The sequence below is a fragment of the Microtus oregoni genome, unplaced genomic scaffold (genome assembly GCF_018167655.1).
Source record: "Microtus oregoni isolate MIOR12 unplaced genomic scaffold, Mior012 000053F_ref0000044, whole genome shotgun sequence".
NCBI lineage: Eukaryota > Metazoa > Chordata > Mammalia > Rodentia > Cricetidae > Microtus > Microtus oregoni.
In genome coordinates this window covers 14,660,084-14,685,781 of record NW_024543829.1, presented here as the reverse complement: position 1 = coordinate 14,685,781, position 25,698 = coordinate 14,660,084, and the positions used below count along the sequence as shown (strand labels likewise).

The window sequence follows — 25,698 nt, the reverse complement described above, 5'->3', positions numbered from 1 at the left end:
AGAAAAAGGTCTGAGGAGGGTCCAGATGTTTCCCAAATAAACCTAGAAATTAAGTGTAGCTCAGCGCTGGGGTACCTGCCTAGCATGTGTGAAGTTCACTCTCTAGTGCTGTGAAAACAAAAAGATTCTGAAGAAAACATAAGATTAAAGATGATGGACAGCATCTCAAAGCTAGTCAGAAAGGCACAGGGTTCCAGCTGGATGCTATCTTTTAGTCTAGATAAGTTAACTTGTAAGTTATCTTGTAAACAGAGAGAGACAAACCAGTGTTTTCCAGCTGTGGTGCACTGTAGTAGGAAAAACATAATACGAGCGCTGTGCCGTGAGACCGAAGGAAAATGAACAGCACAGAGGAGTGCATTTAGGAGTCTCTAGAAAACCAGTTTCCAGCTTTTTGTCCTCAGAAATGAAAAGAGATCAGGGACCGGGAGATAACTCATTGAATAAGAGCGCTTGTTGTGCTCCAGCACCCATGTGAAAAGCTGCGTATGATTGCACAATCACACATCATATGATGCTATAACGCTACCAGCGGAGGGCACAGACAGGACAACTGCTGGTCACCATCCTAGCCAAAAGTATAGGGAGCTTCAAGTTCAGTGAGCAACCTTGTCTAAGGGTACAGAAATAGAGGATGCGTGATAGCTATCTTCCACACATGCACAAATGACATTCACAAGCATGCACACGAATATACGCATACATACACACACAAATAAACAAATAAAATTGCCGGGTGGTAGTAGTGCACGCCTTTAATCCCAGCACTCAGGAGGCAGAGGCAGAGGCAGGCAGATCTCTGTGAGTTCGAGGCCAGCCTGGCCTACAGAGCGAGTTCCAGGACAGTTAAGGCTACACAGAGGAACCCTGATTTGGGGGTAGGAGTCATTGCAACAACCTACAATTACAAACATCACACCGTGTCCCACATAGGAACTAGCGGCTAATGATGTGCTCTGTCTCTCATCTGCCAGATTATGAAACTGGGACAATGCTCTTTTACTAGCAGGGTATGGTGATCTAAATCCTGTATTGACCTGACCCTACTTACATTCCTTCTGCCCCCTCCAGAGATGTGTGGGTCCTGGTGGTAGAAGAACGCAAGGTGGTGGGCAATGTGTTGGGCAGCACTGGGTTCTTCTCACTCATACTGGTAGCTCTAGGAGCAGGAGGCACTAGACCAGGCACTGCAGAGAAAAGAAGATTGCAATGGACTGCTCGAAACCTATCTATGGTTCAGGAGTAGCAGCTACAAGTCTTAACAGAATCCAAGTCTTGACAGAATATTTTAGATTCCCTAATCTCAGGCACTATGTTTTATTGCTATAAATTAAAAAAGACTCGGATTTAGTATTAGTGATTCTAGGTAAAAATCACTGGCTCCCAAGGATTAGGAATAGAGATGATGATCTGATGATCTCTAGCAAGACATCACAAGCCCAGGGTTCTGTTCTTTTATAACGGCCAGGCCCAAGCGTCCAGCTCATTTATATTATGCCACTATGATGCTACCTAAAAGGACAGAGTTGAGGCTGCCAATCCCATCCCTTTCCAAGGACTGTGTTGTTCCAGGGAGAACTCACCAAGGGAACAGGCCTGACTGTCTGGCTCATCAGGACAGGCACACACAAAGTCAGAGGCTCTGGCAAAGCAGAGATGGGTACAGCCACCATTGTTCACACCGCAGGCATTGGTCCCTGGAGGCAAAGCAGATGTGTCAGGTCTGAGACAGAACGGGAGGGAGTTCAGATACACCCCATTCCTAGGACAATAGGGCAGGAAGATGATAACCACAAGGTTTTCTCGTGGCTCTAATTATGCTGGCCACTAACGGTCCTTGGGGTGACCAGAGCCAGTCCCACTGATGGAGAGGAAAGGGGCTCAGTTCCCAGGGGCCCACCTGTCTGCCGCTGAGGGGACACTACGATGATATCCATGAGTCCCTCCACATTGGCCAACACCGTCTCCTTGTTGCGGCCTGAGTACTTGTCAACACGCTGGATGGACTTGGTTTGCCAGTCTGTCCAGTAGATCCACCTGTCCTGCTACTCAATAAAGAACCCAAAAGAAAAAGTATTCAGCAGTCAGATCCCAGCGCCCCTTCTCTGCCTCAGTGTGTGCTCTCCCTCTGCTGAAATACATTCTATCTCTGATCCCCAGATCAACTCTATGCATGCCTGGTGTAGGAGGTCCTTCTGTGTATGTGTTGCTTTTGTTGATCAATGAATAAAGAAGCCAATGGCCATGGAGCCACTAGAGGGAAAAGACACAAGCCCCCAGCCAGTAAGCCACAGTCACGTGGCGATATATATACTTAGAACCCCCAGAAAACACCTCAGCCAGGGAGGTTTTGTTACCTCTCTCTTGAACCAGTACCTGTGTGAGGGCAAAGGGATGAGACACGTGGCTGACCAGGACCTGCCGCAGCTTCCCATTGAGGTCAGCACTCTCGATCCGGTCCAGATGTGCATCTACCCAGTAGATCCTGCAAAGAAAGAGAAGGGAAGCAGATGTGTGCAGGGCAGCCCAGTTCTTCCCATAAGGGGCCGTCTGTTCCTTCCTGAGCTGCACTGCCCTGTGAGTCCCAGCAGAGGGAGGGAGGGAGGCTGGAGCTGCGCTGCAGAGACACGGAGACTCTAGTCATCTTGGAGGAGCCGCCCCAGCCTCTCCTTTGACATTTTGATCACCCTTTGGATCTTGTCAAGAAATCTAAGCCCACATTTCTACAAATGGTCTTCAGAAAGAGAGCTCAGGCCATGGGGCCCTAACCAATGTTAAAAGAAGAGGATTCCTGACCAACTCTCCAGGTGACCTTAGTTCTTTTCCTCTGCAGGTAGGAAGGAGAAGCCACCCTCCTCTGCCCTTCAGAGTTTCACATTTGGATATATATATATATATATATATATATATATATATATATATATAATCTAGAAGAAGAGTTCAGTTTCAGAGCCTGTTGCTTCCTCAGGTAAGTAACAAATCTAAGAACCAGCCTATAAATGGAAAACAGGACACACTCTGTCTACTAAAGATCCTCCAAGACTTGTAAACCAAGGAGTCCAAACCCCACAGAGGGCCCAAGGCTGGATTCAGCAACTCCTGCACTAAGACTGTATGGTCTCATCCCTTCCGTAGTTTTCTCTTCCTGGTCTCCTAAAGACCTATCCATCTTTTCTTTTCCCCATGTCAATCTCTGTCCTCTCCTTGACCCAACACATTTCCAGGTGTCTGTTTGGGACAGGGGTCTCACCTGCGGGTATCATAGTCCAAGGTAAGGCCATTGGGCCAGCCTAGGTCTGTGTTGATGAGAACCTTCCGCTCAGAACCATCCAGGTTTGCACGTTCAATCTTGGCAATGTGTCCCCAGTCTGTCCAGAAGAGGTACCTAAGACACAATAGTGCCATTGTCACAATGCATGGGGAGACAGTGCCAAGAGGTCGACACAACATAGCGGATAACAATTCATTAATTTGTAAACACCTTTCGGGAGCTTCTCTTGTACCAGGCCTTCCTGCTAGACATGAACTTACCCCTTTCTGGGGAAAACGGCAATGGCCCGGGGCTCGTCTAGACTGTTGTTGATTAGCACTTTGCGACAGGAACCATCCAGCCGGGACGCTTCAATGGTATTTCGACCTGTATCTGTCCAATACAAGTTTCTGGCAACCCAGTCCACTGCCAGGCCATCAGTGGTCTTCAGGCCATGCCCAATAACAGTCTCCATGTTGCTGCCATTCAGGTCTGCTCGCCTTGGGGACAATACAGGGTTACATGAGTAACCAGACTAACCAGAAATAATATAATACCCTGAAACTTACTGTAAGCTCCACAGACAGGGATAAAATACGTTCCTCAGCACCCGGCATGATAAGTGCTCAATACATGAGGAATGAATGTGAGTTCTCAGAGTGTTTCCTGCAAACTGGAAGTAGTAGACGGTTTGGATGCATGTTTTACCCCAGGAGAAATTAATAATTGCTAATAAATCTTTGTGAGAACACAAGGATTGCTACCTGGGGGTGGTTATGAGACAGGGAGATTAAGACTAGGAGTGTAATTCAGTGGTAGGGCAGTGGTCTTGGGTTTGGTCTCTGCCATGGTAAAATCACTTGTATGACATCATATTCTTAAGTTGTATTGAAATAAGAGAAGTAAAGAATAATAAAAAGAATGGCAAAAAAATCACTCAAAACAACTTTGTAAACCAATTTAAAACTTAATATTGGGTTAAGGTTTTTTTTTTAAATATTTATTTATTTACTTATTTATTATGTATACAATAATCTGTCTGTGTGTATGCCTGCAGGCCAGAGGAGGGCACCAGACCCCATTACAGATGGTTGTGAGCCACCATGTGGTTGCTGGGAATTGAACTCAGGACCTTTGGAAGAGCAGGCAATGCTCTTAACCTTTGAGCCATCTCTCCAGCCCCTGGGTTAAGGTTCCTATGCTGCAATATAGATTCCAACTTTTCATCTACCTTAGGGGAGTCTTAGAGCCCACTCATGGCCTGGCACTAAGTGTGGATGATCCAGGTTCCCAACTTGGCTTTATGGTTTCTTATTTAATACACCTGGTTTCATATATGTATATACACACAGATAGATATAGAGATAGATACAGATAGATGGATAGATAGATAGATAGATAGATAGATAGATAATGTTTATGAGAAGGGGTCTCATGTAGCCCAGACCTCAAACTAGCTCATTATATAGCCAAAGATAGCCTTAAACTTCTGATCCTTCTGTCTCTGCTTCTCTAGAGCCCACTTTAGCAGCACTGGGAATCAACCCAGGGTTTTGTGAATACTAGACAAACACTATAAACTGAGGTACGTTCTGTTTACTATGTTTTTGAGACAGATTGCCATATTGTCTGGCTAATGTTAAACTCACTGTCTTCTCGCTTCTGCCTCTCTAATGCTGAGGATATAGAAGGGGAAATACCATAACCAGCTCTGTTTTTATTTTTTGAGACTGGACCTTGCCCATGTTGACCTCAAACCAGTGATCTTCCAATCTCAGCCTCCTGAGTAGCTTATAATAATTAAACCAACAAGCAAGCAATAGAATATGGCATCCTGTGAAGTGGGCAGGGCTCCGGTCTTGGTGCCGCTCACACCTGATAACATCCAGGAACACATCTGTGTAGTAGACCTTTCCGTCCACGCTGTCATAGTCTAGAGAGATGACATTGTTGAGCCCAGGGACAGGAACATGCACATCTGTGTGATCCTCAGTGTCCAGTGAGATGCGGCGAATGGAGCCTCGGCTGGAGAAGAGCAGGTAGGTCTCTGGAGAGGGGTCACAGGTCTTTCTGTCCCCCTTCAGCTGGATGCCAGTGGGGCAGGCACAGGAGAAACCAGAAGGCCGAGGTAGACAGAGGTGGGAACAGCCACCGTTTCTCAAGCCACACTTATTAAAACCTGGAGAGAGAGAGGAGCAGCGAGCTTTCACACCCAGCTTGCGGGGCTGGCAGACTCTATCATAAAGGAACTAGTTTCTTATGGCTGGCTGTTCACTGCTTCTAGAAGATTCAGGGTTAGACAGAAGTGTGAGGCAGAGCAAGTATCTCTGAGAATTCTTTGGAGGTAGCAATAGCATAGACCTGTGGTACCAGTCATACCTAGAGGGAAAAAAAGACTTATACTGGACATGGGCTTAGAAAGTCTCTCTGATTGTAAGTAATTCTGTGCCCTGGCTATAGCCTTCTGTTGCTGTAGTCCCAGAAATGCAGAAGCCCTGACTCAGAGCCCCAGGGGTCTTCTCACCCAGTGGCTGCGCCCGGTCTACAGCTTGGATGTCCATGAGGCCTGGCAGGTTGGACCTCACCAAGATAACATTGCTACCGGTATTCTTGTTGGCCCGGTGGATGCTACGGGTCTGCCAGTCGGTCCAGTAGATATAGGAGTCAAGCAAAGTGAGGCCATATGGGTGCTGTACTGGTGACACTAATGTATGTCGATTGGCACCATTCAGGTCGGCTGCCTCAATTCTCTGTGGAGGAGATTGGAGGGAGGCGGCTATTGTCTACCAGGAGCCTTTGCTGAAGAACCTCAGCAGATCTCTTCTGTCTCCTGAGACTCCCGGGAAGCAGGGGCAGGGCTCTCACCTCAGTATGGGCGTCAGCCCACAGTAGCTGGGAGCTGGTCTTGTCCACAGTCAGTCCGTTAGGCCACCCTAGGTTGTTGTTGATGAGCACAGTGCGATCTGAACCATCCATTCCAGACCGCTCTAACTTGGCATTCTCCCCCCAGTCTGTCCAGTACATGAACCTGGTTAAGGAAACGAAGCAGCTGGTTATCCCAACAGCTCCCGTATACTGTGAATACTGGCAGTGTGTCAGACATCCTGTGAGTTCCTGCGACATGCCAGACACTTCACATGCATTGCCTCACTTTGTAAGGGTGGGTGACGAGGTCTGCACTTTTATTGTCCCCCTTACTTGGCGAGGGAGAAAGCTGACAAGGATCAGAAAGTTCAAACATTAGATCCACAGTGAGGAAGCCACTGTGCATGAAAGAATTTAAATCTTGGTCTTTGTGTGTGTGTGCACACGAGGCTTGAGGCCAGAGGTGGATGGTGCTCACGCGCTGCCGGTTTTTTTTTTTTTTTTTTGAGATCAGATCTTCTGAACCTGGAGCTCACTGATACAGCAAGACTGGCTGGCTAGCAATCTCCAGTGGTCCTCCTATTTCTGCCTCCCCAGTACCAGGATCATAGGCTCATATCACTGGACCTGGCTTTCTGTGTGGGTACTGCGATTCCACACTCAGCTTTCATGCTAGTGTGGCAAGCACTCTGCCAATTGCCGCATCTCCCCACCCTCGAATCCTGTCTTCTGACGGCAAGGCTCATGCTTTAAAGAAGCTGCCAGGGAGTGGAGAAGCCCTGGGTCAGGACTTAGTCTACAGTGACCTCCGGGGCTCACAGTGCGCCTCTAATACATTTCCATAGTCCCAGCTAAGCTTGGTGCACTCAGCAATGCAGACTGATGAAGCCAGCTCTCACCCCATTTCATGGTACAGTACGATAGCCCGGGGACTGTCAAGGTTCTGCCACACCAACACTTTCCGCATAGACCCATCCAGGTTGCCGACTTCAATCCGATTTGTTCCTGTGTCTGTCCAGTAGACCTTCCGTCCGATGGCATCCACCGCAAGTCCATCTGTGGTCTGCAGACCTATAGGACGTCAGAAGAACACACTGACCCCCGCCTTCAGGCAAACGGGATATTCCCCAGTGTAGCCAGACAGGTGGCCCTTGGGTTGAGGGAAAGGCTCACCTGTAGTGATGATGTCCTCGTGCTGTGAGCCATCCAGGCTGGCACGGCTGATCCTGTGCAGTGTACTGTCTGACCAGTACACTCTTCCTGAGAAGGAAGGCTTGACTCAGTCCAGGCCCTGCCTGCCCGGAGCCTGATCAAAGACCCCATAGTCCCAACCTGGGGAAATGAATGGGTGGAGGGGGAAGAACGGCAAAGGAGGACAGCTCTTGGCAAGGACAGAAGGAGCAGAAGGCAAAGGTGAGAGGACGAAAGGACAATGACAGCTTTTGTTGAGGGAAGAAGGGTCACACAGACCTTCCAGAGGGTCCACCCCAATGGCAATGGTGTTCTTCATAGTCATGTTGATTGGGACCACCACATCAGCAAAATAAGGGATGTCCAAGGAGACCATGCGTACATCAATCCTCCTGGCGAAGATGAGGAAACTGTTCATGCCTGCCCAGGTGGAAAGAGAAGGAGGGAGATAGTCACTCTAGTAGAGGCACTAAGAGGATTTGGAGGGGTGGGCAAACTGAAGCCCAGAGCCTCACATCGTTGGTCTAGTTGTGTGATCCTAGGCAAATCACTGAAATTACTTAAGCCTCAGTGTTCTGTTCTATACAATGGCCATAGTAACAGGATAACTATAAGCATCCAAAGAAGTAATGTGCATACATAAAGCACTGAGAATTAGGCTTCATACACATGCATGGGTGGTACTTCCTTCTGGAGGGTGGGAGAGCTTGAAAAGGGGTTACGCTGGCCTTGACCGCATTGTGTAGATGAGGAGGGCTTCAACTCCTGATTCTCCCAAGTGCTGGCATTATAGGCACATATCACCTCTTCATCTATATTATGGAAGGAGGCTGATAAGAAGACTCGGGGTGGGGTGAAGGTGGTTGCCACCAGGCCTGATGACCAGAGTCCACTCCCCAGGACCCATATGGTGGGAGGAGAAAAGACTCCCTCAAGTTCCCACACACAGACACACAATGTTAAGCATACGTGTAACAAAGAGCAGCATTGTAACAGCAGCCCTCTTTGAAGGACGCTTTTATCATGAAGCTTAAGAAAAGTAGAAAACGGGCCCAGAAAGCTTCATTTGCAAGTTGAGAGGCACTCAGCTTCTTTAGGAAGTTGGAGTTCAAATGCAGTCTACCACACGGTATCACCTAGGAGATACCTTGACTGCTCTCCCCCAACATCTGGGTATCCAGGCCCTACTTCTGGGACACTCCTATAAGAATGATACCTAGGTCCTGTTGCTCACAAAAGCCACATATCTTTGTCACACATCTGCACACAAGTCTATGCAGAAAGAAGTGAAGAGTCTTGTTCTGAACAAATCATCATATTGTAGTTTGGCAACAGCTGAAACTGCTGAGACAGGACGTCTTTCTCCTACAAGATGGCCATAAGGAACAGACCCTGGGTCTCCATCCCGCCTACCTGCTCCTCCACTTCTCTCTCTTCTCAGAGCTCCACTCTCTCCTCTAAGCTCCTGGGAGCAGCGGCACTCACAGATCCCCAGAGCATGTCGGAGGACTCCTGAAGAGGAGGGACAGCCCCTTCTCCACACAAACTCACCTGGGGAACATGTCTTGCCATCAATGAGCAGGTTGATGCCCGTGGGGCAGGTACAGCTGAAACCGCTTGGATTTGGAGACCGGAGACACAAATGGCTGCAGCCACCATTCTCCACAGCACATGGTGTTGTCACTGTACAGGGCGGGGAACTATCAGTGGGGCAGGCTAGGGCATAAGACGGCTGAGGGAGAAGCTAGCAACTGCTGATGGCTGCTCACCTGGAGGCCTCTGGCGATGGAAGACATGGATGTCCATGAGATTCTCTAGGTTCTCCTGCAGAGTCTCCCGGTCTAACCCAGTCTGCAGGTCAGCACTTTGTATACTTTTGGTCTGCCAGTCAGTCCAATAGATGCGCTGTCCATACAGAGTCAGCCCGAAAGGGTGGGGGAGCTGACTTCCAATCAGCACCTGGCAGGCCCCAACACTGGCATCACAAACAGTCCAGGGAGCAGGCAAGAGCTCAGCAAGGTGCTGGAAGCTGTGCCACAGCGCCTGCACATGAGAGCTTGTGTCTGCCAGCACGTGTTAGCGCCGAGCTGGGTACCGTTAGGTATTGTGGTACCAATTTCATGGCTTGGCTCAAATCACAGAAAGAAAATGAGCAACTTTACAGCATTCACAACCTCGATCAAGCAATCAAAATAGATATCATAGTATCTACAAAAGAAAGGGAGTTTTCCTTTTTGAAAATGGAAAGACTGGCCGGCAAGACAGCTCAGTGGGTAAAGGTGCTTGCCACCAAACATGGTGACTGTGAGGGCCAGCCATGATCATCTAAGTCTGGGCAGAAAGGAAGTTCTTCACTTCCTCCAACCACTGTCACATGGGACTCTGGCCATCGATACATGTAAATGGAGTCTAGAGTCTCGATAGTTTCCTGAGACAATGCCTGGCAGGCCTAGATTACCCAACCCCCACCCAAGAGCAGACCATTCAAAGGACTGTAGATAGAAAACACCCGCCAGCACTTCACCAGGACACCCCTAGACAACCTCAGAGATCCCTCATCCCCACCTCTACTACTATAAAAACCCAACTCTAATTGAGCTCGGGGCTCTCCGGATATTCTGATATGTGGAGAGACCAAGTTTGAAAACTTGATTAAAATAAAGGCTCTTTGCTTTTACATATGGGACGGATTTGGGCATAACAGTGACCCGAGTTCAATCTCTGAAATCCACATAGTGGGAGGAGAGGATCTTGTAAATTGTCATCTGAAACCACACACGCACCGTAGCACATGCACACACACACATTAAATAAATGGTGTTATTTTAAATAGGAAGTTTAAGAAAGTCTGAGGAAGGAGCCAGATCAGAGGGTAAAGAGACACAGAGCTGGGCTTGCTGATACAGGTCTATAGTCCCAGAACTGAGGAGGATGAGACAGGAGGATTGCCCAAGTTTGAGACCAGCTTGGGCTACATAGTAAGACCCTCACAGAGAGGGAGGCAGGGGTCACTAAAGGCAATGGGTTATTCTGGATTAGATATTGGGGTAGGCCCATATTCCTATATGGTGTGGTAGCCAGGCTCTGAAGCCATAGGCCCCACTGAGGATGGTCAAGTAGCCTACCAGACGGGCCTTTGCAACCTAACAAAAGGTCAGGATGTTGTTGCTCCTTTATAATTTGGAGGATGCCTGATAGAGATGCTGATTCAAGCCTATGTGACAGCTAGCATACACAGCAGACAGGTGGTTGTGGATGTGACTGAAAGCCATTCACCGGGTTACCTAGGAGACAGAATGCTAATGTATTTCCCCTAAGTTAGGTTTTGGTATAAAGACTGGAGAATAAATGAGAGGAATTCTTCACGATGTGAACTCAGGATTTCATGAGGGACCACTGAGAAACTCCCTCCCGATAAAACCATTTGAGTTGTGTCTTTATTTCCACGCCTCCACCCCGGTCCAGAGAGAGGTAGTTTATGTTGGGGTCTGGTCAAGAGAAATAATTGAGGGTCCAGGCTAGCATCGGACCCCGACATATTAGGGTAAAAGAGAAAACAAAATAATTTTAAAAACAGTCCTGAAGAAATTGGTAACGAAATTAAACAGAGTGTGGATTATACAGTAGTATGCCAATATTATTTTAATTCAATTATTTATATTTTTGTGTGTGATGTCTATATGGGTACACTTCACAGTGCGAGTGTGAAAGTCAGGACAACCTGTGTGTGTCTTTGCCTTCCACCAGGGTCTCTGTGTTGTGCTGTTTACAAGCTTCTGGGATGCTCGTCTCTGCCTCCCATCTCACTGTGGGGGTCCTAAGATAACAGATACTCATGTTACTCTGTACATTTTTTACACAGGCATCTGGATTTGAACTCAGGTCCTCATGGTTATATGACCAATGCTTTTACCTACTGTGTCATCTCCAAATTCAATATCACAACATAAGGTTCTTGTTCTTAAGAAATATGCACTGGAATATTTTGGAATTATGTCAAGATTTCTCCAATTTAATCTCAGATGATTCAAAAAATAACTGTGTATGTGTGTTTATATTTGTGTATGTGTGTGGAGAGAGATGGGAGAGGGAAAGAGGAGAATGAGCATGGTATAGGAAACATGGCAAAATATTATTCTTCTTATACTCTTGCCAATATTTCTTAAAGTTAGAAATTATAACAAAATAAACAATGGCAAAGGAGAGGCAGCTCAGTCATCAGTCCAGCATACAACAGGTGGTTGATTATTGCTGGTTGCAATGGATATTAGGTGTGTGTGTGTGTCCAGCCCACACTTCACACTAATTCCTAGTTTGCTTGAATAATCAACCAGCAGCCCTGTGTCCCCTGTAGCTACAGCTTTGGAGAAACAGCATCTTTCCTATGCTGGTCCCATCACCTCTGGGTCCCCCTAGCTCCTGTCACCTGAGAATGCTGTCCTGGGGGCTTCCAGAGCTGTGAGAAGACACTTTAGTGCCACCTTTACCTTCCTCCTGCTGCCATCCAGCTCAGCAAACTCAATAGTCTTCATGCCAGCATCAGCCCAGTACAGCCGCTGGGACCCATAGTCAATAGCAAGTCCATTCGGCCAAGTCAGGTTAGAGGAGATGATGATTTGACGGCTGGAGGCATCCATGCCAGCTCGTTCAATCTTGGGACTCGCACCCCAGTCCGTCCAGTACATGTACCTGGATATAAGACTTCCAGTTAGCACCCAGTGGAGGCTTCAGCGTGTCTTACTGGTAGAGTACTTAGCATATGTGAGGTATAGGGTTCAATTCACAGCATGAAAAAAAAATACCAAAGAGGATGCAGGGTCCCCAAGGAGTTTTAGGAGAAGGCCTTAGATCTCTAATCACTATCAAAAGGTACTTCAGAGTCTTGATAGAGGAGAGGCCAAGGCTTAGAGTATAGAGCATGGGAGTGAAAAAGGAGGGGAACCACCACACCCAGCAAAAATGTTTTCTTGACCACATGTATTACATAACTATGGCGCATAAGCATAACAAAACTCTATGCAGTTATGCGGAAGAGCAAAGCAGGACTATACTCTCAAACGCGGTATACATACAAGACGGATGGCAAAGCAGAAGGAAGAAAACATCCCATATTTATTTTTGGTGGGGATTTTTGTTTTGTTTTGTTTTTGAGACAAGATCTCATATAGCTCAGGACAGTCTTGAGTTGCTGAATGGTAAAGGATGGCCTTGTGTTCCTGAACGTCTTACCTCCACCTCCCAAATGCTGGGATTGCAGGTACTTATTGGGCTCCAAAACGGTATGTCATTTTCATAAAAATCAAATCTGCCACTGCCACCAATATTTACAGGCAGTTAGAACAAAATATATTTTGGAAAAACATACCCTGAAGCATTAACAGTGATTACACTGGGAGGTAAGAATTTCACTCTCTACAAAATTTAATCTTCTTTAATAATGAAATGACTTTTCTAAGCAGACAACAACAACAAAACTTTTTAAAGAAAATTTCAAATGGAAAGGTTTCCTTGTTGGGGAACAGACAGGGGTTTCACTTCCTCCTTTTGCCCTTAGCTCATCCACAGATCTGCCCCCGCTCCCCTTTTATACCCAGTTCTCGGGGAGGGGAGATAGTACATACCCGCCCATGGGTTCTACCACAATGTCCCGAGGACGATCAAGGTTCTCCCAGATGAGCACTGTCCTCATGCTACCATCTGTGTTGGCCACTTCAATTCGGTCTGTACCTGCCACGGAATGAGGGCAAAACAATTAATTCCAGTCTTGTTCATTTCTTCTCCCCACCCCATCCATGCCTAGCACAGTGCCTTGTATGTAGTGACTGCTCAGCAAAGATTTTGTGGTGCATATACGGTGGATATTTAGTGACAGAAACTAAGAGAAGAAATTCAACTTAGTTTCTTTCCTTAGAACAGCACAACTTCCTAAACCTAGATAGAAACTCTGCCTTTTGATTCAAGGCAACGATTCTCAAATTTTGTGTGCATAAGAATGAAAAGAGCTTGTTAAACCATAGATTCCTGGGGTTGGACTGATGTTGCAGGGATTAGGAGTACCTACTGTTCTTACAGAGGACTCAGGTTCAATCCCCAGCACCCACACTGGGCGGCTCCTGACTGCCTGTAACCTCTTCCGGCTTCCATGGGCACCTGTACATACATGATAATTATACATATGCTCAGGCACACACATACACATTAACAAATAAATCTTTAAAGATTCTTGCAGTTGCCAAGCGGTGGTGGCACACGTCTTTAATCCCAGTACTTGGGAGGCAGAGAAAGGCGGATCTCTGTGAGTTTGAGGCCAGCCTGGTCTACAAGAGCTAGTTCCAGGACAGACTCCAAAGCTACAGAGAAACCCTGTCTCGGAAAAAAAAATTCTTGCAATTAATTCCTCATGATTCTAAGTAAGTCTGGGGTTCAGGATGTGAATTTCTTACCACTTTCTAGTACATGGTGATGCTCTTGTTCCAGAAACTACATTTTTAAAATTTTTATGTGATTTTAATATATTAAGCTACATAATAGTAATAACCAGTAGGTCTGAGGAAATACATGGTATATTTTAATATCTCCTTTTATACAAATGAAGTCAAGCAGACAATTATCAAACAAGCTGTCAGTGGCAGCAAACTTTTTTTTTTATTTAATTTTATTTTTTTTCAGAAACCACATTTTGGGAAGCACTGGTTTAAAGGTATTTGTTTTGTCTCCAAGTCCCTGTCCCCACCAAGATTCATAGAAAACTGCCTAAAGTTTTATTCAGACATCGATGGAAAAACCCCAGGTCATAAGTTCATTACCCAAAATGCTTCATAGCACAGAAGAAGCTGCAATTTGGATAATAAGTATTAAAGCCTCAGAAGACTCAGGTAGCCAGGCCACGGCTCCTAGATGTACCTGCATCTGTCCAGTAGAGCTTGTTGGTGACCCAATCAATTGCCAGGCCAGCAGGGCTCTCCAAACTGGTATCCACTACCACCTGGACAGGAAGGAAAGCTGTGTCACCCACGGCACCCCTCGTCCAGCTCTGGAACCCAAACTTCCCCTCCCGAAGGGCTGGAGCCACATTGGGCCCTACCTCCTGTCCTGTTCCATCCCACTTGGCCCTGCTGATGGTATCAGTGCTGACATCTGTCCAGTATACGTGGTCATCCTGGGAGTCCCAGTCAAGGGCCACAGCACTGCGCACGTCAGCCAGTGGGATGACATCGTCGGACAGGTCCTCTGTGTCGAAGCTGATCCGACGGATGTCCATCCTTCGGGCAAAAAGCAGGAACTTGTCAAGACCTGATCAAAGGCCGAGAGGGGTCTCCTTTTAATGTTCTAAGTCCAGTAACAGTGACAGACACAGATGCTCACTTGTGTGACACCTGGTTCAATCACATCTCCTGGGCCCTGCTGCCCTTCACCCCCACTCTTCACACTGCAGGTTGCCCATCCGCATAGAGTTAGACTTTAAAGTCCAGTGGAAATGGATTGTACCCCGCTGCGGGAGGATCTATCAGCTTTATTTGAATCATTCTCTCTTCTTACTTCTCTTGCCCATTTCTAGTGCGTCTGGGCCACTGCTCACTGCCAGCCTACTTCTGAGATGTTTACTCTATTTCAAGTCTTATGCCTTTTTGTTTCCTCGATACAAGCCTAGGTTTTTCTCAAACTCTCAGTCCTGACTCGGCCTCCTAAGTGCTGGAATTACAGACATGCTACCTGGCTAGAGTTTCTGCTTTTATTGTGTTGTCTAGAATTATCCTCCCACTTCTGTTTTCGTCACAGTTATAGCCAACGACAACTGGTCACTAAGTTCTTTCCTTGTCAGGCACTGGACTTTGTGCTTAGAAAAGCTAAATGCCTGGTATAGACACGGTGCAATTTTACTCAGCCATGAAGAAAAATAAAATTATGAACCTTGCAATAAAAAGGATAGACTTGAAAAGTATTATATTATTAAGTGAAATGACCCAGACTCAAAATGTTAAAACAAACAAACAACATAAGTTCTCTCTCGTATGTGGATCCTAACTGTCATGTTTATATGCCTGTATAAGAGGTTATGAAATTAGATAGGAAATCACAAGAAGGGAAAAACACTGTTGAGGAAAGGAGGGGACCAAAATGGCATGTGCCGCTAGAGCAGAAAGGAGGCCAAGGGAAGAAAAGGGTATGGGGATGTGCAGGAAAGTGCAGGAGAAAACAGTTCTCCTAAATGTCATAATAAAGCCTAGTTCTTCATGATGCCTCATACCAGTGCTTTGTGAGACACATTCTTGCTCCTGTTCTCAGATGAGTGACTGAGGCCAGCAGAACCAGGGAGCATGCCCAGAACTAGGACTCAGTTCTGCACCAGTCTGGTCACAGAGGGGGCTTTGGCCACTGCTCGACACAGCAGCTTTTCCATACTCTGGCTTGTCTAAATACTTTCCCAGTATAGTTGGCCTTTGGTGTGTGCAAGGAGCCCTGCAGTACTCAGTTCACAGAAGCTTCAGGCCTTTGTGTACCTGTGCACATCCTATGTAATCTAAATAATCTCTGGATTACTTGTAATCTAATATCTGTTTGTTTGATACTAGGGGTTCAATATGCAATATAACTCCCATTTAGTTGTATTCCATATCCTTCCTTTTTAGAAATACGTGTGTAGGCCTTTTTTTTCTTTTAATTTTTATTTTATACGTAGGAAGTGTTTTCCTGAATGTCCATATGTGGACCATGTGTGTGCCTAGTGCCCTGAGAGGCCAGAAAACATCAGATGCCCTGGATGTTACAGGCAGTTGTGAGCCGCTGTGTGGGACTGGGAACTGAACCTGGGTCCTCTGAAATTAAGTGCTCTTAACTGCTCAGCCACTTCTCCAGCTCCTACAATGTATTCTTTAGAGAATAATGACCAAAACAGTTGATACAGGGCTAACAATCTGAGTTCCATCTCAGGGCCCCACAGAGTAGAAGAGACCTAACTCACAAGTTGTCTTCTGACCTCATGCACACCCCAGAATACAGACACAAACACAAATAAGCGGAAATTGTCAATGATGACACATCTTCAGTACAGAGTTTTAGAATTTCTGTCCACAGTTGGCTAAATCCAGACAAGAAACCCACAGATGAACACCTGACTACATATTTCTCTACTCAGAACGGCACTTTCTTCCTGGCTTTACCAAACCCTCGTGTAAGCTTTGGTAAATCTTCTGAAGGAAGTGCCTGGAAGCATATTGCATCTCACTAAAATAACAGGAGCAACTGGGCATAAAAGACTATATGGGAAAGCAGGCGGTGGTGGCGCACACCTTTAATCTCAGCACTCTGGAGACAGAGGCAGGAGGGTCTCTGTGAGTTTGAGGCCAGCCTGGTACTACAGAGTGAGTTCCAAGACAGCCAGGGCTACAGAGAAACCCTGTCTCAAAAAAGAAAAAAGGAAAAAAAGAAATAAAGAAAAGAAACAAATGAAACAAATAAAAAGAGTGTACAGGAAAAACACAACGTATGAAACTAATTTTCAAGTATGTATTTTAATGAAACCTCTGAATGTTTTCCCTAATCACTCTCTGGAAAAGGCTCTGAGAATCTGATTGTGTATGTGTGTGTGATTGTATATGGATATGTGTAAACATGTGTACATGTGGAAGTTGGGCATCTCCTTCTACAGCTCTTTACCTCATCTTATTTATTTAATTAGAGGCAAGGTCTGTCATTGAACCCAAACCTTACAGATTGGCTAGACTGGATGGCATGTGAGGGCCAGGGATCTAACTAAATACCACTACACCTGGCTTTTACATCGGTGCTAGGAATTTGAACTCAGGACCTCATGCTAGCATGGCAGGCACTTTACCAACTGAGCCATCTTCCCAGCTCCAACAATTTGATTTTAATAGATTTAAGAGAGTCAATGTATTATACAGTAATAATGATACAAAAGAAATTGTCCCTGGCCCCTTGCTGGTTATAACATATGCCTGATCAAATTCTCGCTCTACTAGCCTTAGAAAAAGTCACCTGTGTGCTGAGATTTCTAGGGCTGACTTTGCAAGTAATTTTCTTGCAGGAACTCAAAGGAACCCAAAGTAGAGATTCTGGGAGAAACCAGGGAATTCCATCATCTTCCACTTGTTGGTCACAGAACATCATTCAGGATCCCAGTCACATTTCCCTGTCCTAATGACACAAAGTCTTCTGTGGGTCAGACTAAAGGTGCAGAGGCTGGAAACCCATGCCCTGCTTTCTAGAAGAACTGGACCTTCTTTCTGCCTAGACAGGAGGCATCCTGCCTGATGACGTGAAAGATAAGCCCAGTTGCAGGTGTTCATCCACTAAATGGGGTCACTTCAGATGCTACTGCCTGGTTCTTGATCCTCCCCAGCCTCTATAGTCTGTCATGGGCTCCTCGAGGAGTCTGACTCTCTCCTGGGACCAGCAATCCCTCCAGCTCCTTGTTGCTCTAATGGTCTCCCAAGCCCACTTACTCTGGGCACAGGCATGGCTGTTGATCTTGCGGAAGCCAGTGGGGCAGGCGCAGGTGTAGTTCTGGCCGCTGGGTAGACACAGATGAGTGCAACCTCCATTGTTGTCCCCACAACGGTTTTTCCCTGGTCAAAGAACCCAGAGCAAGATGATCAGGAAGATTAAAAGTTTACAAAGTAGACCCCAGGTGGAGGGTTGAGCTCTATACAAAGAAGAACTCGGTCTTATTACTTTGCTGCAGATGTGAACACAGTTAGTACCTGACACATAGGAGATGCTCTATAAATGCTGGCATTATAAGGAAAAAGGAAAGCCAAATGAGCCCTGATGGTGTTTCCCCCAAAATGTCCAGCAGAGGGAGCAACGAGCTCCCAGGACAATGCGAGCTCTGGCCTTCCCTGACCAGAATTAATATATCTATGACAAATACGAGGAAGATTCTCAAGAGGCACCAGCAGCCACATCACTAGTGACAAATCTAACTCGTTTGATGAGACCTCTTTTTTCTTTTTTTAAATTTTTTTGTTTGTTTTTACCTGCAGGCTGGCGCTGGGGGTGCAAAGTATGAATGTCCATGGGGAAGTGCAGCTTGTTACGAATGATCTCCTGGTTCTTCCCAGTAAACTTGTTGGCACTATTGATGCTCTTGGTGTGCCAGTCTGTCCAATACAAGCTGTCTTCAAAAACCGTGATGGCAAAGGGATGTGGGAGGCCTGGAGATAGTCCAAAAAGACCTTAGTCAAGACATGGCCTGCCATGGCCCTTGAGCCCAAACCTGGCAGCTCCACAAATCTCACCCTTTGCCAAGGCTCCTGGGGGCAGGACTGGGGAAGGAGCAGAGAGATGAAAGCGGACAGATCAAAGACCTCACCCTGGCTAATGACAGCCTTGCGGTGACTGCCGTCTAGATTGGCTCTCTCGATGACATGGTGCTTAGCATCCACCCAGTACATGCGGCGTCCAGCGTAGTCGATGGTGAGACCATTGGGCCAGAAGAGATGAGTGTCAGCAATGATGCGGCGTGCAGAGCCGTCCATGCCCGAGGCCTCAATGCGGGGGGTGTTGCCCCAATCTGTCCAGTAAATGGTTCTAGGAAGAAAGGAAACGACCAGGTAGTGGAGGACAGAGGAGGAGGAACTAGGCTGATAACAGACTTTTGCACAACGGATTTCATCAGTTTGCCTAATAGCATTTTACTTGTTTGTTTGTTTGCTTGTTCGTTCACCTATTTGGAGACATGGTCTCCCTGTGTAGCTTTGGCTGTCCTGGCACTCACTACAGAGACCAAGCTGGCCTCAAACTCAGAGATCCACCTGCTTCAATGAGTACTGGAATCAAAGGCATGTGCCACCATGCTCAGCTTCGAGAGGTGCTTTCCTTTGTTTGTTTATTTAAAATGATTTCTTCCCCATCTTTGAAGACTGAACTTGGGGGATTAAATCCAGAGCCTAATGCCAGGCAACTGTTCTACCGCTGAGCTCTATGACCAGATCTGCAGAATACTTTTTAAAAATATCTGGATAGTTTAAATGTCTTGAGACAGGGTATTTATTCATCAGATTTTTTTTTTTTTTTTTTGAGAAATGGAGCAGTAGACAAAACAGATGACAATTCTGTGCTTGTGAAACTGACAGCAGGGGCGACTGGAGGGAAGGCAGGCACGCTCCTCTTCCTCAGTCTCTTCTGCAGCCTCCTCTCCCACACACCTCTTTTCTCAAACAATTGGCATAGAATTGCAGGATCTTACACATCATCCCTTCAGTAGATCCTGGAATGTACACAAGCCAGAGGCTAAGAATTTCCATTTTAAGAAGCTTCACTGCAGGAGACTTGTCTATTAATTTTTAAAATCATTTCAAATTAATGATATTAATTAGCTCAACTCTAACTGCCTTAAATTAATATAATTTTTAATTAGTTACACTCTACCTCACCTAATTTGTATATTTTATTCCTTTTATGTGTTTTATTATTTAATGTGGAACATCTATAAAAGCAGCTATATTTGTTTGCTTAGATCAGAGTCTCATGTAGCCCAGGCTTATCTCCAACTACGTGTTGAGGACGAACTTGAATTCCTGATCCTTCTGCTGTCACCTCCCAAATATATGTATTTATATAGCTTGTTTGTTTTTCATTTGCCAATTAAGACTGTGGGCATCTGGGACAGAGCACGGTTGTCAGCATCACTGAGGATGCCTGAGAACAATCCCTACAGGTTGTAGGAGGGACTTGGAAACTTGAGACACCTACTCACCCCTCCATGGGGTGCAGGGCAATGGCCCTGGGCTTCTCCAGGTTCTGCCACAGCAACACCTTCCGGTGGGCCCCATCCAGATTAGCTACCTCAATCCTCGATGTCCCCGAGTCGGTCCAGTAGAGCTTGTCGTGGACCCAGTCCACAGCCAGACCCCCTGGTGAGAAGAGCCAGTGGGAAAGTGTTAGGGATTCACCGTAGGCAGTTCTGTGTTCTGGAAACAAGAACAAACTCTTACAAGAAGACGCTTCTGGGGCCAGACCTTGTGGCAGCTGTTTTACAGGCATCAGAGCTCTGAGCTAGGTACTACCATTTCCAGGAGGTGGAAATGGAGAGAAGCAAGCAATTGACCAGGGTCGAGCATTTCTTCCCAGTGTGGCTGAGGATGACCTTGGTCTCCTGATCCCACCCCCCCTTTACTTCAGGACTGTGTCAACTGAGTCTGGTTGGATAACAGATCCTGGGTACTTGATCTCTCCTCCTTCTCCCGCTCCCTCCCCTCCCTTCCTATTTTTGTGGCTGGTGCTGGGGATGTAAGTCAGTGCCTTTCACAAATAGGTAAGTGTGCTCTACTACTGAGTTTTAACTCCAGACCTGCACACCAACTTCTAAGTCGCTTAACCTGCTTGTAGAATAGTGTAAGCTCATCAGATTAGCTGTTGCTTTTTGTTTGTTGAGATGGCAGAGGGGAGATCTCCTGTATCGCGGCCTGGCCTCAAACTGGACCTTGAACTTCTGATCTTTCTGTTTCTGCTCTTCAGTGTTAGGATCACAGGCATCACCGTGTCTGGTTAACACAGTGCTGGGAGGTGAAACCCAGGGCTTTATGCATCCAAGCCAGGCAAGCCCTCTGTGAAATGAGCAACCTCTTCAACACTACAGCTGCTCTCTCTTTTCTAAAGTATTTTATTTATTTTATGTATATGAGTGCTCTATCCACACATATGCCTTTCTTCCAGAAGAGGGTATTAGATCCCACTATAGACAGATGGTTGTGAGCCACCATGTGGCTGCTGGGAATTGAACTCAGGACCTCTGGAAGAGCGGTCAGTGCTCTTTAACCACTGAGCCATCTCTCGAGCCTACAGTTGTTTTCTGTATCAGAGTTCCACTCAAGATTTCATTGGAAGAGACGTTCTGCATTGTGCAGTTTGTAAACACTGGTCTGTCCCTTCCTTTCCACTGCCTTTTGCACATGGTTTCCCTGGCTCTCCACTCACGCAGAGCCGTGTTTTCCTACCTGGGCTCTCTAGCCCAGTAGACACAACCTCCTCCACATTGCTGCCATTAAGGTTGGCACGAAGAATGCGATCCAGGGTGACATCAGACCAGAAGACCAGCTCCCGCCGGTGATGAAAGTCAAGGGCAATAGCATTCTCCAGGTTGTTGAGTAGCAGTGTGTATTCAGAGCGGTGCGGGAGCACCTGCCGGATGTCGATACGATTGGCAAACAGTAGCACAGGCTCTGGCCCTGGACACAGCATAGAAACAGAACCCCACTGGGCTTCAGAGCTACCAGATACCCATCAGCATGTACTCTTAGACCCTCGGCTAATAGCTGGGACCCTTTGCCCTCTAGGGTATATCCTGTTTGCTGTTCAACCCTTAGCCCAGTCACCTTCTGCTTGGGGCCCAGACTCCTTAGGAAACCCCTCAGCTCTAGAGCACCTCGCTTCTCTCTGTTTAGCCCTCAGTCCCCAGCCAAGCGCCCACCATCCTTACCCAGAGCCTTGCAGCTGCGCCGATCAGGCCGTAGCTCATAACCCGCTTCACACCAGCACTGGAAAGCCCCTTCACTGTTGGTGCAGCCCTGGCTGCAGTACCCCTCCTCAGCACACTCATTCACATCTGCAAACACCGGCAGGGTCAGGAAGCCCGCCTCCGCCATCTTCCCACTCCAATTCATTCCTGCGCTAATTAGTTGTTTTCCTGGTCATATCTCCATATTCCCATCTACTGCCTCAGCCTTATGGGAAACTTGTGGCAAGTGGTTTAGGGCTTTGATGTCATGTAGGCCTGGGTTCACATCCTACCTCTGCTGTTTCCTAGCTGTGTTGCCTTGGGTAAGTTACTCACACTCTCTGCCCTTCAGTTTCACCTATCTGCAAATGGGAGAAGCGATCTCCCCTCCTCCCCGGGTTAGTGCACTGGTGAAATGACATCACAGCGATCTGATATGTCACACAGCTGCCTACATGTTGCTCCCACTCAGCATCCTGACTCTCGCCCAGGGCAGGCCTCCGCTCACCCTGGCATGTTCTCCCATCCTCCGTGAGCCGGTAGCCCGTGTGGCAGGTACACTGCACTGCCCCTCGCACCATCTGGCACTTCTGGGCACAGCCTCCGTTGTTAACATTGCAGTTCTCCTCACCCGTCCGGGGCCCTGTGCCAGCCAAGCCAGAATTGGGAATTGAGCCCAGAAACCACCCCCATCCGGCCAACTTGGCATTCCACCTGGACCACGAAGAACAGCTCCCAAAACTGCAAGAGTCCCAAGGGAGGCCTCCCTTTGAAGCCTATGGGTGGGGTTCAGCCACAAACCATGGCCCAGGCCCACACACTAGAGACACTCACGACAGTTCTGCTGTGGGCTTTCGTCACTGTTGTCACCGCAGTCATTGAGCCCATTGCACAGCTTCCTCTGTCCAATACAACGCCCATTCCAACACAGGAACTGATCAGAGGCACACTGGGGGCTTCCTAGACAGAGAGGGAGGAGGGACGGGAGAGCCAGGTCACAGGAGGGTAGGACTTGAGTCCACAAGGAACAGGAGGCTGTCATTTTCTAGGGTGAACTGGAGTCAGATGAGAGTCAAGGTGGGAGGGTCGGGGTCCAAGGCAGGAAACAGCTCAGACAAGGCTGGTTGAGTGTCCAAGTTTGCTTTATCCCCGTGATTCCACAGTGGATGAGTGACTGGGACGGAGTGAAAGAGTGTTCCTTTATACTCAGAACCACGGTTAGCGGGTTGAGTGCACAGATACAGAGACTGTGTTCCTTCCTGCAGAGGGAAAGCAGACACAAGGGCTGGAGAGCAGCCCTTCCTCCCAAGGGCAGAGTGAAAATGAGAATTTGAGCAGCTGCTAAGACTCACAGCCCTGACTTTGTGTTCAAGAACATGGACATAAGTCAACAATCTGTCTGGATTGTACATGTGCGTGTTGTGTGTGTGTGTGTGTGTGTGTGTTTGTGTTTGTGGTGCATGGGTGTGTGTGTGTGATGTGTTGTATGTGTTTGTAGTGCATGCATGTGACTATATATGTGCTTATATATGGTATGCATGCCCATATATATGCATGCAGAGGCCAGAGGATATATGATAACTCACCATCGTTCATTCTCTGTCTTATGGCCTCGAGACAAGGTTTCCCAATGAATCAGCAGCTGGTCATATTGGCTAGGGGGGCTGGCTAGTGATTCTCTGGACTCTGACTTTCTCTGTCTCCCAGTGCTGGTGTTACAGGCATTCACAGTCATGCCCAATTTCTTAACTTGGGTACTAGGGATTTGAACTTGGGTCCCTATGCTTGCACAACAGGTGCTTCTGCTCCTGCACCTGGATTTGAACCTGCTCACTGGGAAGGGCAGGGGAAGCCCAGGCCATTGGAGAAGGAATGAAACATCCTTTCTGGCCAGCAGAGGCAGCAATAGCAATGTTCCCTCTTCTCCTCTGCCTGCCACTCCCAACATTAGGACAGGGGCCTGGGGCACCTCAGGGAGACTCCACCTGTGTTCTCACAGTTTTCCTCATCACTGTTGTCTGCACAGTCATCCTCTCCATCACAGCGCCAGGACAGACGGACACAACGGCCTGACCGACAGCGAAACTGCTCTGCTGTGCACATGGAGGTGGCTGGAAAAGCAAAGGGCTGATGAAAGGCTGGCCCCACCGCAGCCCGCAACTCTGTGCTGCACCCAAAGCACACAGGCCACTCTTCTTGACAGTGGTGTCACCTGCTGGAAAACTGCATGATGTGTCTATAATCTACAGACTGCAAGGGGACTGACAGCCCTTTGAAGGCGTCGCCTCTGCTGGCTGCACAGTCTACGCTGCTGTACAGCCGTTTAATATGTCTCACGCTCTATGGGCCCAACCTCCTCTCCTCAGCCCCCACCGCCTTTAGCGCAGCCCTGCAGCCCTGCAGCCCTGCAGCCCTGCAGCCCCAACTCACTGCAGTTGCGCTCATCAGATTGGTCATCGCAGTCGGCGTCCCCGTCGCAGCGCCAGCCTGCGTTGATGCAGAGGCCACTGTCACACATGAATTCCCCAGAGCGGCAGGGCTGGTGGGAAGCTGGAGACAAAGGTGAGCAGAGGGCCTCGCGGCAGAGCAGAAAGTCCAGCCCCCGCCCCCCCCAACACTCCAGTTCCTCCCCGGAGACCCACTCCCCTCAGCGCCTGCCCCAGCGGGCGCGCCCGTGGCGGGCGCAGCCCCTCCTCCCGCCGGCCAGAGCACTCACAGCAGTCAGACTCGTCCGACCAGTCCCCGCAGTCATCATCCCCGTCACAGTGGTATATGTCCAGGATGCAGCGGCCATAGGCGCACTGGAACTCCTCCAGGTTGCAAGGAGGAGAGGGCACTGCTGAGGCTGGAAGGGAGAGCAGCCCTCAGGCCCTAGTGGCTGGGGACAAGGGCCTGACTCTTCACAGGGACATTTGTGATGGTCCTACAGACTTCCACATGCTGGTGGACCAGAAAGTCAACCCTGCATAACTGCTGCTATGCTAGCTCGGGGCTTCTGTATCTCCCCAGGCTGGCCTCAAACAAAGAGAACCTCGAAACCTTGATCCTTCTGCCTCCACCTCCTGCCTGCTAGGATTATACACACGTGTACACCACTATGCCCATCCAGTTGTGCAGTGCTGAGGACAGGACCCAGGGCTCCGTGCATGCTAAGCAAGCACATATGTGAGTCACACCTCAACTCCCCAGCTTCAGTCCTGTAGAGCACAGACTTCCTGCCTGCCCACTGCACACAAAACCCGCCCAGTCAACCCTTATCCAGGAGACAGAGCTCTTAGTCATCCTTCCAGCCCAGCAACATCAGGTGTAGGACCACTCACGGCAGCTCTCTTCATCCGAGCCATCTTTGCAGTCTGTGTCACCATCGCAGTACCAATGCTCAGCAATGCAGCTCCCATCACTGCAGCGGAATTCCTTGTCTGAGCACTTGCGCATGTCTAGGGATGCAATGAGACAGGAGTCCCATAGAATCTTCTTTTACCAGTCTTCTTTGGTGGCAAGGGGAGGTCCATAGCCCTCCTGCCTTCTTTCAGCTGCACAAATCCCTGGAGCTTCAGGTGAGGTAGCATGGGCTCCTCCCATAGCCACTCCCACTTTGGACTCCCACCACTCACCACACTGCTCATCACTGTTGTCCCCACAGTCATTGTCACCATCACAGTGCCACAGACTCCGGATGCAGTAGCCGTTCTGGCAGGGGAACTCGTCCTCCTCACACTCCCGGGGGGCTGTGGGCACAGATGAATCAGGCTGCCGTGGACAGAAAGCACAGTACCTGCAAGCCCCTCAATAAAGCCTTCTGGGGCAGTCAACAGTACCAGTGCTGCCCCCAGACTCCCAAAGAGGTGACCACATCTTGTGGGCTCAGCTGACCAAGACAGGAGGCAGAAGGACAGAACAAGAGCTGAAGACCCACGCACTCAGGGGCCAG

General features: G+C 48.0%; 1 protein-coding gene across 4 annotated transcripts in view; it reads right to left on the bottom strand.

Moving 5' to 3' along the window:
* The window catches only part of Lrp4 (LDL receptor related protein 4), a 52,062-nt gene that overhangs the window by 10,102 nt on the left and 16,262 nt on the right, over nt 1-25,698 (bottom strand). For 2 of the 4 annotated variants that reach the window (XM_041637637.1, XM_041637638.1), the window contains exons 4-34: nt 25,382-25,495; nt 25,088-25,204; nt 24,484-24,612; nt 24,198-24,317; nt 23,753-23,878; nt 22,602-22,727; nt 22,276-22,410; nt 21,750-21,875; nt 21,268-21,498; nt 20,028-20,184; nt 18,642-18,859; nt 18,307-18,483; nt 17,773-17,895; nt 14,391-14,599; nt 14,210-14,291; nt 12,928-13,033; nt 11,794-11,995; nt 9,076-9,265; nt 8,858-8,989; nt 7,586-7,726; nt 7,289-7,375; nt 7,015-7,186; nt 6,116-6,278; nt 5,775-6,000; nt 5,126-5,429; nt 3,532-3,750; nt 3,251-3,385; nt 2,377-2,485; nt 1,901-2,045; nt 1,584-1,697; nt 1,052-1,187 (exon numbers count right to left, since the gene is read on the bottom strand). In XM_041637637.1, coding sequence (XP_041493571.1) covers nt 1,052-1,187; nt 1,584-1,697; nt 1,901-2,045; nt 2,377-2,485; nt 3,251-3,385; nt 3,532-3,750; nt 5,126-5,429; nt 5,775-6,000; nt 6,116-6,278; nt 7,015-7,186; nt 7,289-7,375; nt 7,586-7,726; nt 8,858-8,989; nt 9,076-9,265; nt 11,794-11,995; nt 12,928-13,033; nt 14,210-14,291; nt 14,391-14,599; nt 17,773-17,895; nt 18,307-18,483; nt 18,642-18,859; nt 20,028-20,184; nt 21,268-21,498; nt 21,750-21,875; nt 22,276-22,410; nt 22,602-22,727; nt 23,753-23,878; nt 24,198-24,317; nt 24,484-24,612; nt 25,088-25,204; nt 25,382-25,495 — 4,771 coding nt within the window. Of the gene's footprint in view, nt 1-1,051; nt 1,188-1,583; nt 1,698-1,900; nt 2,046-2,376; nt 2,486-3,250; nt 3,386-3,531; nt 3,751-5,125; nt 5,430-5,774; nt 6,001-6,115; nt 6,279-7,014; nt 7,187-7,288; nt 7,376-7,585; nt 7,727-8,857; nt 8,990-9,075; nt 9,266-11,793; nt 11,996-12,927; nt 13,034-14,169; nt 14,292-14,390; nt 14,600-17,772; nt 17,896-18,306; nt 18,484-18,641; nt 18,860-20,027; nt 20,185-21,267; nt 21,499-21,749; nt 21,876-22,275; nt 22,411-22,601; nt 22,728-23,752; nt 23,879-24,197; nt 24,318-24,483; nt 24,613-25,087; nt 25,205-25,381; nt 25,496-25,698 lie in introns of those variants that run through there. The other 2 variants (XR_005972993.1, XM_041637639.1) reach the window with 2 other exon arrangements.